General features: G+C 40.2%; 1 protein-coding gene across 13 annotated transcripts in view; it reads left to right on the forward strand.

The window, feature by feature from the left end:
* LOC133387928 (hornerin-like) overlaps positions 1-16,187 on the forward strand; it is a 107,432-nt gene that overhangs the window by 34,541 nt on the left and 56,704 nt on the right. For 12 of the 13 annotated variants that reach the window (XM_061633792.1, XM_061633791.1, XM_061633798.1 and 9 more), the window contains exons 13-20: positions 565-603; positions 723-740; positions 5,768-5,800; positions 7,151-7,177; positions 8,740-8,778; positions 9,806-9,835; positions 14,096-14,131; positions 15,986-16,033. In XM_061633792.1, coding sequence (XP_061489776.1) covers positions 565-603; positions 723-740; positions 5,768-5,800; positions 7,151-7,177; positions 8,740-8,778; positions 9,806-9,835; positions 14,096-14,131; positions 15,986-16,033 — 270 coding nt within the window. The remainder of the gene's footprint in view (positions 1-564; positions 604-722; positions 741-5,767; positions 5,801-7,150; positions 7,178-8,739; positions 8,779-9,805; positions 9,836-14,095; positions 14,132-15,985; positions 16,034-16,187) is intronic. The other variant, XM_061633794.1, reaches the window with a different exon arrangement.

Below are 16,187 nucleotides of genomic sequence, written 5' to 3' on the forward strand. Positions count from 1 at the left end.
AGGCTTCCAGATGTACAGTCTGCGCGTGGATGCAGATATGCATTTGCATCCACCATGTGATGCTCTTCCAGGCATCAGTTAAGCCAACAGCTGTTATGCACAACTAGACCTATGGATACAAGCACAGCTCCCCACTGGAAAATCAGTGGGAAAACACTAGTTTGCGTTAATGGAGGAGCAAAGCATTTGTAAAAAAAAAAAGTTTTTTTTGTAAAATGGAACTAATAATTAAATGTATTTACACTATATATCTGAAGAAAGAAGGGAGAATAATATATTTGTTTGTTGCTTTGCTTTTTGTTGCTTTCTGGTGATTTTCCAGCTGTCAGTAAGATGGGGGGAAACGTGAGTTTAGGGGCTTTTCTCGACTTTTTTATTTTTCTTGGTTGAAAACTGTAAAAGTGTTAAGCTTATTTTCTTTCTCTCATGTTTTTCTTTTCATACACTTCTTAGTTTCCAAAACTAAACAATAAAGGCAAGGGGAGAGAACAAACTAGTACATATATAAGAAATCCTGTCTTTTGAATTCAACAAAATGTAACTTTCATTTTATTTTATTGACAGGTCATAGTGTATGCTCCCAGCAACCCCTACCCACCTGAAGTAAGCATTTTTTTAAAAAAAACATTTTTTAATTTTTTTTCTTTGACATTTTTATTAATGTGAGAAAAGAAAAGCTATCTGGCAACAGCAAATTAATGACATTTCTGTTTTCTTGACAGCGCTCAACATACCCTTCGGTAAGAATGTTTTCATTTTTCTTGTTGTGTCCTAAATCACCACTTAAGCTAATTCACACAAGAGATCTTCCATTCATGCAAATATTCCTGAAAGTGATTTTTAAGATTGGGTACTGGTGGAACTATAATATACCAATACATTGTACCCCTGCATTGCCTTCCTACCACATGTCCAGGTGAGTATTTAAGTCCAGAGGGTCACATCACTCGAAAATGCTTGGAAGTTGTTTAAAAACACTATATTAGAAGCTCAACTGGAGTGCATACCGCAGATTAGAAAAGGTACCGCCTGGGCCAAGAAGATGCCAGCATGGTTAACGAGCAAAGTCAAGGAAGCTCTTAGAGGCAAAAAGTCTTCCTTCAGAAAATGGAAGTCTTGTCTGAATGAAGAAAATAAAAAAGAACACAAACTCTGGCAAAAGAAATGCAAGAAGACAATAAGGGATGCTAAAAAAGAATTTGAGGAGCACATTGCTAAGAACATAAAAACCAACAACAAAAAATTCTATAAATACATTCAAAGCAGGAGACCATCTAGGGAGACGATTGGACCCTTGGATGATAAGGGAGTCAAAGGTGTACTAAAGAACGATAAGGAGATTGCAGAGAAGCTAAATGAATTCTTTGCATCTGTCTTCACAGTGGAAGATATAGGGCAGATCCCTGAACCTGAACTAACATTTGCAGGAAGGGATTCTGAGGAACTAAGACAAATAGTGGTAACGAGAGAGGAAGTTCTAAGCTTAATGGACAATATAAAAACTGACAAATCACCGGGCCCGGATGGCATCCACCCGAGAGTTCTCAAAGAACTCAAAGGTGAAATTGCTGATCTGCTAACTAAAATATGTAACTTGTCCCTCGGGTCCTCCTCCTTGCCTGAGGACTGGAAAGTGGCAAATGTAACACCAATCTTCAAAAAGGGATCCAGAGGGGATCCCAGAAATTACAGGCCGGTTAGCTTAACTTCTGTCCCTGGAAAACTGGTAGAAAGTATTATTAAAGCTAGATTAACTAAGCACATAGAAGAACAAGCCTTGCTGAAGCAGAGCCAGCATGGCTTCCGCAAGGGAAAGTCCTGTCTCAGTAACCTATTAGAATTCTTTGAGAGTGTCAACAAGCATATAGATAGAGGTGATCCAGTGGACATAGTGTACTTAGACTTTCAAAAAGCGTTTGACAAGGTACCTCACCAAAGGCTTCTGAGGAAGCTTAGCAGTCATGGAATAAGAGGAGAGGTCCTCTTGTGGATAAGGAATTTGGTTAAGAAGCAGAAAGCAGAGAGTAGGAATAAACGGACAGTTCTCCCAATGGAGGGCTGTAGAAAGTGGAGTCCCTCAAGGATCGGTATTGGGACCTGTACTTTTCAACTTGTTCATTAATGACCTAGAATTAGGAGTGAGCAGTGAAGTGGCCAAGTTTGCTGACGACACTAAATTGTTCAGGGTTGTTAAAACAAAAAGGGATTGCGAAGAGCTCCAAAAAGACCTCTCCAAACTGAGTGAATGGGCGGAAAAATGGCAAATGCAATTCAATATAAACAAGTGTAAAATTATGCATATTGGAGCAAAAAATCTGAATTTCACATATACGCTCATGGGGTCTGAACTGGCGGTGACCGACCAGGAGAGAGACCTCGGGGTTGTAGTGGACAGCACGATGAAAATGTCGACCCAGTGTGCGGCAGCTGTGAAAAAGGCAAATTCCATGCTAGCAATAATTAGGAAAGGTATTGAAAATAAAACAGCCGATATCATAATGCCGTTGTATAAATCTATGGTGCGGCCGCATTTGGAATACTGTGTACAGTTCTGGTCGCCTCATCTCAAAAAGGATATTATAGAGTTGGAAAAGGTTCAGAAGAGGGCAACCAGAATGATCAAGGGGATGGAGCGACTCCCTTACGAGGAAAGGTTGCAGCATTTGGGGCTTTTTAGTTTAGAGAAAAGGCGGGTCAGAGGAGACATGATAGAAGTGTATAAAATTATGCATGGCATTGAGAAAGTGGATAGAGAAAAGTTCTTCTCCCTCTCTCATAATACTAGAACTCGTGGACATTCAAAGAAGCTGAATGTTGGAAGATTCAGGACAGACAAAAGGAAGTACTTCTTTACTCAGCGCATAGTTAAACTATGGAATTTGTTCCCACAAGATGCAGTAATGGCCACCAGCTTGGATGGCTTTAAAAGAAGATTAGACAAATTCATGGAGGACAGGGCTATCAATGGCTACTAGCCATGATGGCTGTGCTCTGCCACCCTAGTCAGAGGCAGCATGCTTCTGAAAACCAGTTGCCGGAAGCCTCAGGAGGGGAGAGTGTTCTTGCACTCGGGTCCTGCTTACGGGCTTCCCCCAGGCACCTGGTTGGCCACTGTGAGAACAGGATGCTGGACTAGATGGGCCACTGGCCTGATCCAGCAGGCTCTTCTTATGTTCTTATGTTCTTATGTTCTTATGATTTTATTTATTTTTAAAATGTATGTCCTGCTTTTCACCATCAAAATTTCAAAGCAACTTATAATGGTAAAAATATACTGCATACAGAATTTAAAAATAAATTAAACCTCAAAAATTTAAAATCTCAACGAATTTAAAAAAAGAAACCAAATTAAAAACACCAGAAATGCAGTGATGATGCAAAGACCTTCCAAAATAAAACAGTCTTAACCAGGCACCCTGAAACTGAGCAGGGACACTGCCTGCTAAACTTCTAACGGGAAGGAGTTCCACAGAGTTGGGCTCACAACAGTAGAAAACAATGTGTATAACCAATTCACACACAATATTTTCAGGAGTGAGCCTGTGACTAGAAAACAAGTGCATGAGTCAGCTTTTACTATATAGGTTGATTCTTAATCCTCCCAGTATGGACATGCTGGGGTGTGAAACTGAGTCTGTGGTACATACATACTCAGCAGATGCACACATAGACACATACACACTCTGTATGTAGAACATCTCCATATGTGACTTGGCTGCCTAAACCGTTCTATTTCAGTGGCAACAACATTTTCTGTCTTCATACTTTCCCCATCCCAGGTTCTCATTTTGTTCTGTTGCCCTCAACATGAAAACTTGAAAAGTAGCAGAATAAGTCCTCTCTAGATTGCTACCATCAGGCACATACTTGGTGTTTTTAATTGCTTGGATAAAACCAAAGGTCCAAATTCTGTCGTATCTCATGTTTTTAAAAATCACATACTTGGTGTGGTAGAGATAAGGTAGACATGATGTGGGGCTTCTGTGACTGGAGCTCCCAGTGTCTTTTTCTCATCCCCCCAAAAAAGCAGCTGAGGGACAACTTGGATCAAGACTGTGGTGCAGGAGGTAAATTCTTTGCCCTTCTACTAATTTTCTGGTGTAAATCAGCCCCTGAAGCTGGTGTTAGTTGCTGAGGGAAAAACATGCCTACCACCCTTCCTGTTTTTAAGACAAGAACAATGCATTGTGTGTTCCAGTCATGGCACCCTCCTATCACATTCTGTTTGGCTTTTAGAAGAGCTCTGCTCTTAGTGATAAAAAACAGTGGAGGATGGTGGCTCCAATGTCAGTGGAGCAATGAATCCACTCCAAGTTTTAGTCTGAACTTTCAAGGAACTGTCCAAGGTGCAGCTCTGTGAAAGTTCAGAGTGAAACCCGGAGTGGATTCGCTGCTCCACTGACATCAGAGCCCCCAGCCCCCACTGATAAAAAGGTATGTAGCAGAACTGAGCTACACTGGAGGGGCACTTCTCATTAAAGTTTTTTTCCCCCCTCTATGCCACAACAACAACAAAACAAAATGACACCTCTTTAAGCAATCTGGGTAGTATACAAACCAGGGCAAAATTGTTTCCCTATTGTATGGACCTGGGTGTCTGGGTGGGATGAAATTTCAGACCAAATGTATTTATAAGTGATCGTTCATGTGACAGTGCTAGTTTCACAGGGAATATCAGTATAACATCTTAACGGGAAAGAGAGGCTGTATCTCCTTTAATTTCTGTTGCTGATACACATTAGCTAGTAGGTTTTATCTCCTAATACAGAGATTCCCAAACATCCCCCCCCCCCACAGACCATCTGGAAATTGCTGAAGGTCTTGGCGGACCACTTAATGATTGTTCTACCTGTTGTAGAAATTGTAATGTGCTGTGCTAAATGCTGTATGATTTTTAATTATAGTTTTATTGCTTATTTTATTTCTTACCTTGTATTTTTGTATGACAATTTGAATTCAATGAAAGCAAACAAGAAGCAATAAAATGCCATTAAAAATCAATGAATATTTAATGGGATCTCCAGCCACAAATGCACAGGCATCTCGTGGACCACCTGGATGAAGTTCGCAGGCCACTGGTGGTCCACAGCTCACAGTATGGAAATCCCTGTCCTAATAGCAGTTGGAGTAGCAAGTCATTTAAGAAAAAAACTGATGTTATGTTTTCAGGTCAAATCCGATTTCAGTATCTCCTGTCTACAGTGCTGCATGTTTATTATTTCATCACTAGAGGAGGAGAGAAACAGTGATTCAGTCCAAAATGTATGAAATTGTCCAAAAACATCCTCAGTAATTTGACGAGAAATAATTTAATGAACTGATTTCCCCACTCCAACTTTGTTTTGCGATTCTTCAGCATGTCTACTTGGGAATAAATCCTATCAAATGTAATGGGGCTTTACCTCTGATTAGACATGCATAAAATTGCAGTGTTCATCTCTGATTCTCTCTCCTATCCAATTAAAGGATGGCATAAGACACCTTTTGAACGTTTGGGTTTGCGTTCAAATAAAGCTATTTGCGTTTTTGCAGGACATTCATATTTCATCAAAAAATCTATGAATCTAAACAATTCATTTCAGTCAAATGGCTGTACAATTATTATTTTGAGCAAGCCCTAATTATCATCTAGTTTGTTCTGACAATGAAATTTTTTTCTAACCTTCCTTCCTAAATATTATTACATTATCAAGACATGGGCTATGGAAAAAACGATACTGTGTGTTCCTGTACAGTACAAATGAAATGTTTTTTGATTTCTTTTTAGCAACTTGCCAACTCTAAATACAAACATATTCAGGTAAGCATTTTTCTCTCTGCTTTGTTTAAAACAAATTGTGGGCTGTTGCTGCAAGAATCCTCACCAGGGTGTAGTTGTCTGGGGTCTTGGGGAGTCTTAGACTCCTTACCATTTTGGGAGCAGGGCCGCAGCAGGTTCTCTATGTCTCCAGCATCCTACAGGCCAATCAGCATGAAAGGGGAGTATGTTAGCCACCAAGAAGAGTCTTCCAACATCCTTCTTTGTCCTTTCCTGCTGATTGGAGCCAATCAGAGTGAAAGGAGGTGAGTCAGCCACCACAAAGACTCTTTTCAATAGTTAACACTCTCCCCTTTCATGCTTATTGGCTCCTAGGGATATCTGTTGTATTGGGAGAAGGCATTAACAAGCATCTCACTCTCAACCCAGCAGCAAAAAAGGGGGAAGGGGTGTGGCTCTCACTATCATTACATGACCCAACACTTCTGAATTTGCCGCTACACTACTGACCCTCACTCTAAGATGCAAAAAGAATGAATGGAGCGAGAGGAGACGATCAGATTTATTGTTTTGAACTGTTATCTTGAGAATATGTGCTCAGAACACTCTAGGTCAGTCTAATGGCACAGTGTTCTGGATGCAGAAATGAATAAAGAGGACACCAGCCAGCATATATTTTAAAATCAGGGCTTTACATTTTGCTGTGTATTTTGGCACATTATTTCCCAGATAAATGTAACTTGGGAAACAGACAAAAGAGGGTAGAGCTGGCAGCAGTTCTTGTGATCGTTGGGACACACTTGTCCAGCTGCCTTGATCACATAGATTACTGCTGTACCGTTGACCAGCTGGTCCGTGCATTGCATTCTTCATGCAAATGCAAATCTATGGATGATCAGGACTGTTTGAATGTCTCAGAGTGAAGTTAGTTGACCTAGATCCCATGGAGTGGCAAGCAATAATTGTGGAGAAGGAATTTCACTACTTTCTGCCTGCTCTCAGGCTGTTTTCCCCAGCAGTTTAAAGAATTAATGTCAAGATTCTCAGGATGCCAAATTCTGAATCACATTCCAGATTTCTGTACTTGTCAAATCCACATGTGCATGGAATACCTGTGATGTCAGTCTGTAAGGAACAATTAACTTTATGGAATCATGTTCATTTGCATCTATATGATGCTTGGAATTATTCAGGAGCCAGGACTAATAAATGACATCCTCAAATGGTGGAGCCCATGGTCCACAGCTAGCTCATGGGAGGCTTTCAAAGTAATGGTGTTGGAAATGATGCAACACATCATTTTATGAATGGAATATACATAGAGGTAGGAAATATTTCAGTAAAGCAAGTATACCTCTACATGGAAATAATTAGTTTCTGGTCCCTTTGCAGAGTACTAAATTCAGTGACAAAATCCAGGTATGTTTTCATCTTTCTTTGCAATCTGTACTCTTCGCAGTACCAATTAGGCTGATTCTGTTCATGGTTTGCATTAGCAGATTATCCTATGGTATTGAGGATTCTTTCACAGAGCGCTGTGGAAATCTGGGACAAACAACCTGGACTGCAGTCCAACATTCTGATTACTCAGGAGAAGACAGCATGTGTTGTTTGCAATGACTGTGTAACCTTTTAGATTATGAGGAATTAATAAATTTAGCATTAAACAACAGACTCCATACCTTCACTGAAGAGGAGTCAGACAAACCATATACTGAAGGTTGTAAACGTCCCCTCTTGAATCTTGACTGCTGAAGAAATGATATGTAGTACATGATACATAGTAAAAACAACAAAACTGTTGAACATTGATGCAGAAATGTGGCATACTGAATTTAAGATAGGAAAAATGAGAAACAGAGAGAGACCAAACTGACAGATATGTCCATCCCTAGTGATCACCCACCTGGCAGGTCACAACACATGGCTGGATCTGCCCAGTAATTGCTACCTCACATCCCATTTTGGGGCTACATTTGACTTAGTAGATTTCAAATAGAGATGGATGGATCAGATTCATTCACTTCAGAATACAGATCAAATTCCTCAAGCGACCCTTGTTGTTCACAAGCTATACAGACCTGGGTTTACAATTACCAATCAACTTCCAGATTTATGTGAAGGGAGGAGTAAGATTCCCTTCTTCCTTCAATATACAAAAATCTAGAAACAGTCTGCCTTCAAGTAAAGATGCTATCTTCTATTAGGAAATATTATACAATTCAATGGCAAATTCAGTGGAAAGATAGTTATATTTGGATGTGGGAGACCCTTTTTCAATTTCCACTTCTGCCAGTAACTCAGAGTGTGGCTTTGGGCATAATAATCTCTCAGCCTCACTTCTCCATCTGTAATGGTTGTTATGAAGACCCCAAAGAAACATGAAACTAGTTCATGGGACAAGAGACTTGTATTTCTCAAACAGCAGCCATCTGCAGTGACACAGTGGTTTAGTTGTGGCAATGCAGTTTGGTCTATGACTGTAAATAAACATCAATCAATCAATTGTGGCAATTGCCATGAGTGAGCTGAAGTACCTCTGGATCTTGGCCTGTAAAAAAGAGATATAAATTATGCAAACAGTGTGTAGTAATAGTCCCCATCTCTTTCACACACACAAATGCATCAGAATAATTATACTTGGTTATTTATTTATCTTTATTAAAAAAAATTGTACTGTGGTCCAAAGTAGCCACATAATTACATAATCATATTTTGTCCAAATGATTAGCTTTTGAGCACAGATAATTGCAGCTGTGGTTCATGGGAGACTGGTCATGATCAATAATACCGTTTCTGTGATGAAGAGACTTTTTCCATTCATCTTGTCACCTGAACAGATGCTTCATGTGACCAGTTCCCCACACTTATATGTTATCAGTTGGTAAAAATAGGTATCTTAGGAAACCTTTGTACAAATAATTGCTGGACATTCTAGAACCAGCTCTTTTATTGGGAAATTGTTATTTTTTCTCCCACAGGTCTCAAGCCCCAAAGAAAGCATCCGCATTACTGTCCAGGTAACCATAGTTTCATTTCACTAAACCATCTTAGTGGCTATCAAAAATGACAACAATTGTGTTTCTTGGTAATGGGTCATCCACCACTTCCCTGGATGCCCCATGTTCAAATCACAATTTTAACTAATTTTAATTCATTAGTTACATACGGTAGAGAAAAACAATGATAATCAAAAGAGTGATTTGCTGTGTTCAGAATCCTAGAGCTGGCACCACATAGTAGATGGGAATTATTAAGGAGCTGATGATGGGATCCATTGTCTCTGAATTAACTTTATGAGAAGAAACAGTAGTTTGACAAGTCAGCCTAATGCACAAAGCTGTGTGGATTGTTTCTCTAAATGGAAAGGGATAGAAATCAGCAACTAGTTTTACTGGAGGGAGACTCTCTTGGGGAGTGAGGTGGATAAGGTTGTGATGTGGTCCATGGCTTTGATTCTATTCCACAAATTTGGCTGCTGGCATGATCTTAGTCACTGCTTCCCATACACTCACCTTTTTCCTCCGGTTTGGGTATTACAAGGGGCTGACTGGATCCTTCATGTGGCTGGGTTTAATCTGATAACTACCAGTTCCTGGTCTCTAACATAGTTTGTTAACGAGAGGAAGTCAGAAAATGAATTAGCTATTACTGAAATGCCTTTATTGCCAAGAAAGCTTAAGGGCATCTGTGATTCTCTTTTTGGCTCCAGTTTACTCATTCATCTCATTGATTGTTAGATCAGCATTACATTTCTGAGTGTTTAGTTATTTACCCCAGAACGTGTTATATTCTTCTCTCCTCTATATCAAGAAGCTTTCAGTACATTATAAGGATCTGTTTACCTTCGTGTTATATGAGTTCTATGATTCCCCTTCACATCGCAAAACCAATTAGTGTTTATATTCAATATTTGAAGTTTGCTAACAAACAATTTTGACTGTATAGTGTGCAGGATTCTCTTCTAACATAGTACTATATTACACTTTAATAGTTTCATCTTTTACAATGGCTTCCATTTTCTTTCTCTCCCCCCCCCTCCATTAGAGTGGACAACCTGGGCAGATTTGTGATAAGGTATGTGCGCTTCACCCCTGGGTTGGATACATCTTATTAAAACTGACTATTTTTATCCATGTTACACAATAGTTGTAATGTTTCTAGCTGGCAGCTTTTGCCGGCAGAGCACACACTTCTGACTATTGATAGAAATATCTAGAAGGCATCCAAGGCTAATTAAAGGCTAACTATTTACTAAGCTAATTATTTACTATTAATAAGTTACTATCTACAACAGGGAACAAGCTGAATGCTCATTCACATAATTTTCTGAGTCCATGATACCGAACAGTGAATGGCAACAATGTTCTTGTTGAGAAGGAAGGCCTGAATGGGGCTTCTAAGAGCATTTGGTAGAACACACTCAGAAGGCCCCCTTCCACAATCAGAAAACTTGCAATATCAGGGTTCTTGACTGTGAGGAGATTCCTAAGCACGTTTCCCCAACTGCAATGGGCTCAAAAGGTGATGTGAAAACCCAACTGTTGCTGTTAGGCATGTGATGATCTAGCTCCAGAATAGGACAGAAGGGAAACAGTTCCTTGGTTGGACAATATATAAGCCCAAAGGTGCCCTTCTTTGAGCAGAAGGCCTCTTCTGTGATTGGAACAGAAGGCATCCAACCAGTGCCAGCTCTAGATTTGGAGCTGCCTTTGGGCATGATGCCCTCAGTTCCTTCCCTTGTGTAGCACTACAAGGTGGTAGCTGCTGCTCCTTTCCATCTTTGCCACTTGCTGAGTAGGTGGACAGGTAAGTTGAAAATATGGTTCTAACATGTCAATTAGTGGATCCAGTCAAGGTCTATGCATACACTGCCAAACTCTGGCCTATGCATTCCTCACCTGGTTGTATTTGCTCAGCAGCAACCCAGTGTAACAGAGAAGAAAACACACTCCATGATTGAAAAACACAAATTGAAAACTATAACTGACACAAATACACCAGTTTATTGATCAACAGAGCTTCATGGTATTATGGGATTGATAGAAAATAAACCAAAGATAATACTTTGGCATTACAGCAACTTAAAATAACCTGGAAAATATCTTAAAGTGATATGATATATATTTGCATAAGTTGATTAATTAAAACAATTAAAATATGAACTAACAGAATAACATTTATTTTCCTTCTAACTCCCTTCTGCCCACTACTTGCATATTTTTAGTCTAAGTTTCTTAGAATATAAGACATAGATACCGATTCACTAATACGCAGAAAACCTTGCCGTTTAAGAACATACCTATAGCCCACAAATATTCCCATCAAACTTTAAAAAGCAGGGAAATTGGGCAGCTATAGTGAATGTACCAGGAGAGCAGGAGACCTGACCTCCTCTCTGAGATATTGGACTGCCCTACAAATTTGTCAAAATGCAAACACAATTTGGGTTAGTCTTTCACAGTCCAATTCACTTGCTGTGTAGCTTGGAAGAATTTGATGTGCCTCTGAGCAAGTTTGATAGAAATATGTGTGGGCTATAGGTATGTTCTTAAACTGCAAGGTTTTTTGCCTATTAGTGAATTTCTCTGCTTGTTATTTATTTAATTTTATTTATTTATTTATTTATTGAATTTATTAGTAGCCCATCTGGCTGGCTGTCCAGCCACTCTGGGCGGCGTACAAAATAGGCATACAATACCTAGACATTAAAAATCTAAAAAGAATGAAGATAAAATCTAGCCAACCCCAAAAGCCTGCCTGAAGAGCCAGGTCTTCAAGGCCTGGCGGAAACTCATCATGGAAGGGGCATGGCGGAGGTCATTTGGGAGGGAGTTCCACAGGGTGGGGGCCACAACTGAAAAAGCCCTCTCCAGGAGGTAAGAAATGGGATCCTGTGCAAGTTTGCTGAGAATAGATTGATTATTTGCATGCTTATTGAGTTCAGTGGGATTTACTCCCCTGCAATCATGCTTAGGATAGGTGAAACTGACCACAGGGGAGGGGGAGGGGGAGGAGGGGGCAGGGAAAGAGAAAGGGAGAGGAGAGGGGAAGGCAGGAATGGCAGAAGGGAGAAGGGGGATGGGAGCAGGCAGGGGTGGGAGGGGAGCAGAAGGACAGGTTTGATCACTTGCATGTTTATTGAGTTCAGTAGGATTTACTCCCATGCAATCATGCTTAGGATAGGCAAACCTGACCGGGGGGAGGAAGGGAGGGCTGGAGTGGGCAGGGAAGGAGGAAGGGAGAGGCGAGGGGAAGGAGGGGAAAGGCAGGTCTAATCATTTGCATGATTATTGAGTTCAATGAGATTTACTCCTAGGCAATCATGGTTCGGATAGGTAAAACTGACTATGGGGAAGGATGAGGATGTGGATGTGGCCCCCTGATTAGGCAAGACAAGCAGCTATGAGTCTGGATTTTAGAACACTGGCAGTTGGTTCTTACTGAGTATGCCTGACACTATCATTCAGTTCAATGCAAAATTTCTTAAATTAATTAAAAATCATTCAGGCATTTTTTTTTAACTTTTAAACTGCAGAAGATTGAAGGTCAGAGTATGGGGCAAGGTCAGTAGTAGGATTACAGGTACTCTGTGAATATGGCTGATTTTTAATGAATTTCAACTGATTATGAGAACTCTGACAGAAAAAAGTCCAAAAGGGCTCTGGGGTTTTTTTCTCTCTTTTTAGACTTTGAACTCTTTATTCTCTCTAACTGATTTGGGTATCGCCAGGAAAATTGAGAGGGTTGTTAAGTAAGCGTTTCTGAGTTCAGGACTTAAGTTTTGTAAGGTTTTGTTTTGAAATGAGCTTATGGGAAGCATCAGAATGGCATGGGGGTATTTTCAATTTCACATTGCGGAATGTGAAAAATCCACACTGACTACAGTATACAGCCACTCTCGTGGCTGTATAATGAGTGGGTAGGCCTGAAGCCTTCAGCTTGGCAAAGTATGTGAAAGCAGGGCAGAGCAGAGCGGATAGCAGCAAGAAAAGAAGAAAAAATAATTCAAAGGCAATCCCCACCTTCAAGACCAACAGCTTTTTCTACAGTATAAATACATCCATTTTATATCACCCAACAAACTTGGATCAGGATGCTGGAATTATCTAATAATTGAACATGAATTTTAATAATTGAGGGTGGACCCCCCCCCCCAATATGCAGACCATGAAGTACCATAATCTGTCAGGGAGGGGAATAAAATCAGTATCTGAGACCCTTGCAACAGTAATTTTTCTGCTGGCATCTTTGACAGAATTTCAGAAACACATTTGTGTTTTTCTTAAACTTCAACATTGTTTTGGCTGTTCAACATCTCAGTACCGACTTCTTATCAGAAGCTCTTCTCTGACAGCAGAAAGTGCAGTGTTCACAGAACTACCAGCAGCCTTTAACCAGAAATGACACACACAGCACAAAATTGTCCTCCATCTTGAACCATCATGGCTTCACTTTGGCTGCTCTACTCTAGGCATACACTTCTAACCTGACTGCCATATGTAAATGTATAGGGTCCAGCAATGACCTGATTAACATAAGTGAGTCATGAAGTGACATCAGCAGAGAATTATAGGTCTTCTGGGGCACTGGAACCTTGGCACCTGCCCAAGGATACCAACCAAACATTGATGTTGGTCAAGAAATAAACTTACAACTAATATTTGATCAAACGTTCAAGAACTGACTTTAGGACAAAGTACTTGTAAAACAAAATGAAACGAGAACAAAACACCAGTTTATACATGTATATCAGTAGCGAGGAAATGTTACAGAAATATGAGCTGCAAACTGTACTCCTTGCCTCCTAACTGTTCCACTATTTAATTTCCAAAGACTTTTTTTCTTATTAAGTAGTGCTAGAAAAGATCATCCGTGGAGCACAGATCCTCCGTGGCGCAGAGTGGTAAGCAGCGGTAACGCAGCCGAAGCTCTGCTCACGGCCGGAGTTCGATTCCAATGGAAGGAGGAAGTCGAATCTCTGGTAAAAGGTGTTGAGGTCCACTCAGCCTTCCATCCATCCGTGGTCGGTAAAATGAGTACCTGGCATATGCTGGGGGGTAAAGAAAGGCCGGGGAAGGGGCTGGCAATCCCACCCCATATATACGGTCTGCCTAGTAAACGTCGCAAGACGTCACCTTAAGAGTTGGAAACAACTTGCACTATAAGTGCGGGGACACCTTTACCTTTTAGAAAAGGAGAGACTATGAGCAACTTATTGTTACCCTCCCTTCACCAATCAAATAACTTCTACAGATGTTGAAATATACTATGACAACACAAGTTAACATATTAACAATGTCTTCAGGAAGTAATTTTTTTCTTTTTTCTTCACAGACCTCATCTTCTTACAACAGCCAAGCCTGTAAATTGGTAAACACATTCATATGCCTGAAGCTCTCCTTTTACTCCTTTGAGGGATCTGTTGGTTAAGACAGCTCTGTGTGCTTACCCTGTGGTGAAATGTTGCCCTTGTCCACTTGAATGTTCAATAAAATGCTTTGAAAATAATTCATTAAGAGGTTCTAAGAATACTAGCAAGAGATTTGACACACAGGAAGGAAAACTCCAGCTAGCAAAGCATTTTGCCAAAGCATAAAGGCCTTAAGGCCAGTTCCAAAACAACAAATATAGCAATTAAAGGAATACACAATCAGAATGCGAGATTGCTGTGCAGAATGTGAGATCTGTAGTGAGTTAGTCCATACCCTTATATATGAAAATGCAAATTTTTCCACAATAAATGGAATTGCTCTCCAAACTTACTGTGCAGGTAGGGATCTACTGCATGACCAGAGCCTCTAGTACGTCCAATCAGGGATGGAAACATTAATTTGTTTCTGGTTTTCCCTGTGTTGATTCATAAATCTGTTCTGCCCAATTTCAGTATAACTGAGTGATTATTTCTTTTAAAAATTAAAACGTTCTGCAATTTTAAAAAGCTACAGCATAATTCACGTTTTTGGTATGCATTTTACTCTGACATAAGTATTTTGTACAACTCACCAGCCTGCAATACTTGAGAAGGAGCACTTCAGAATAGGGTTTCCAATATCCCTCCTGATTATAGTAAGTAGAAGGACTAGAGACAAGTAAACAAAGGAAATTACTCCTTTATGCAAGTAGGGCAGCCTTTCTCAACCTTTGGGTCCCCAGGTGTTGCTGGACTGCAACTCCCATCAACCCCAGCCAGCATGGTCAGGAATGGTAAGAACTGTAGTCCAACAACATCTGGGGACCCAAAGGTTGGAAAGGCTGACGTAGGGTTGGGGGAGAAATTTGATTAAGTTCGCATTTCAAGGCAGATTTACCCAATTTGCATTTTGTGAAACCATATGCAGACCGAAACACAGCCATCCTTCAAAATTAGCACTTCTCTGAATTTTGTAGTGAATTCTCCAGCCAAGCAATGCGTACAAAAATGCATATACTCAGGTACAGCATGCATATAAATACTGTACATGTCTTAGTGAAAATAACATACAAAAATATGTTATTTGGGGGGAAATTGCTGTGCAAAAATGTGTATAGTAAGAGAAAATCACAGTGAAATACTGATGAATTTTCATGAGGGCTTTTTTAAAAAATCACAAACTGATGTGATAGGGATAACTGAAGTTAAGAGTGGAAAACTGAGCAACTGAGAGAAACCAAAATTGACATATGGACAAGGCACCTTCTGCAAGATCTGGTGCTAGGTAGCAAATATCTTGTCTCTGCCACTCGTTGGATTGGAAAAGAGTTTTCTCTCTAGAGAAATGCTTTTGGTCCCTTACAAACAAAAATTTGGACAAACACTTTCTATTTTTGACTGCACCATCTTTTAAAGAAACACACGAACAAGAAGGAAAGTTTTTATTTACCTATTTAAGCATTTTATTCCACTCTTCGACTGACAAATCTCCCAGAGTAACTTATAGATCATGGTGATGATGATGATAATGTCCCTGCCTTTAGGCTTATACTATAAAAGACATGCCATAAAAGAAAAAAATGGATGGGGAGGGAAGAGGTGAGGAAAGCAAACTCAGGTACCAGTTCATGGAGCTCATATGAAGGCCAGATGGGAAAGGAGAAGCCAAATGAAAATGGTCGCTCAGCAGAGCTGATAGAATAGCTCTGCGTCCCTTCTCTCTCTCTTTCTCTCTCTGCTGCAGTTGTTGAATTGCATTGTCTGCAATATTTATACATTGCCTAAAATGACCAAAATGTCTGCTTTCTTTATAGAGTGTACAGTCTTCAACACTACAGAGCAGTGGTTCTTATGGCTCTCAGGTAAATAGTCGTAGATGAGTCCCACTGGCTTCACGAGGACTTCTTGGGGCCCTCTCTGATGTTATTTTAGTCGTGTGGGAGGAGCTGCTGCAGGATATGTCCTACCCATGCTCTTCTGGCAATGTCAGAAACCCAAACTCCCATGGGAGGAACA

The sequence above is a fragment of the Rhineura floridana genome, chromosome 6, assembly GCF_030035675.1.
Source record: "Rhineura floridana isolate rRhiFlo1 chromosome 6, rRhiFlo1.hap2, whole genome shotgun sequence".
NCBI lineage: Eukaryota > Metazoa > Chordata > Lepidosauria > Squamata > Rhineuridae > Rhineura > Rhineura floridana.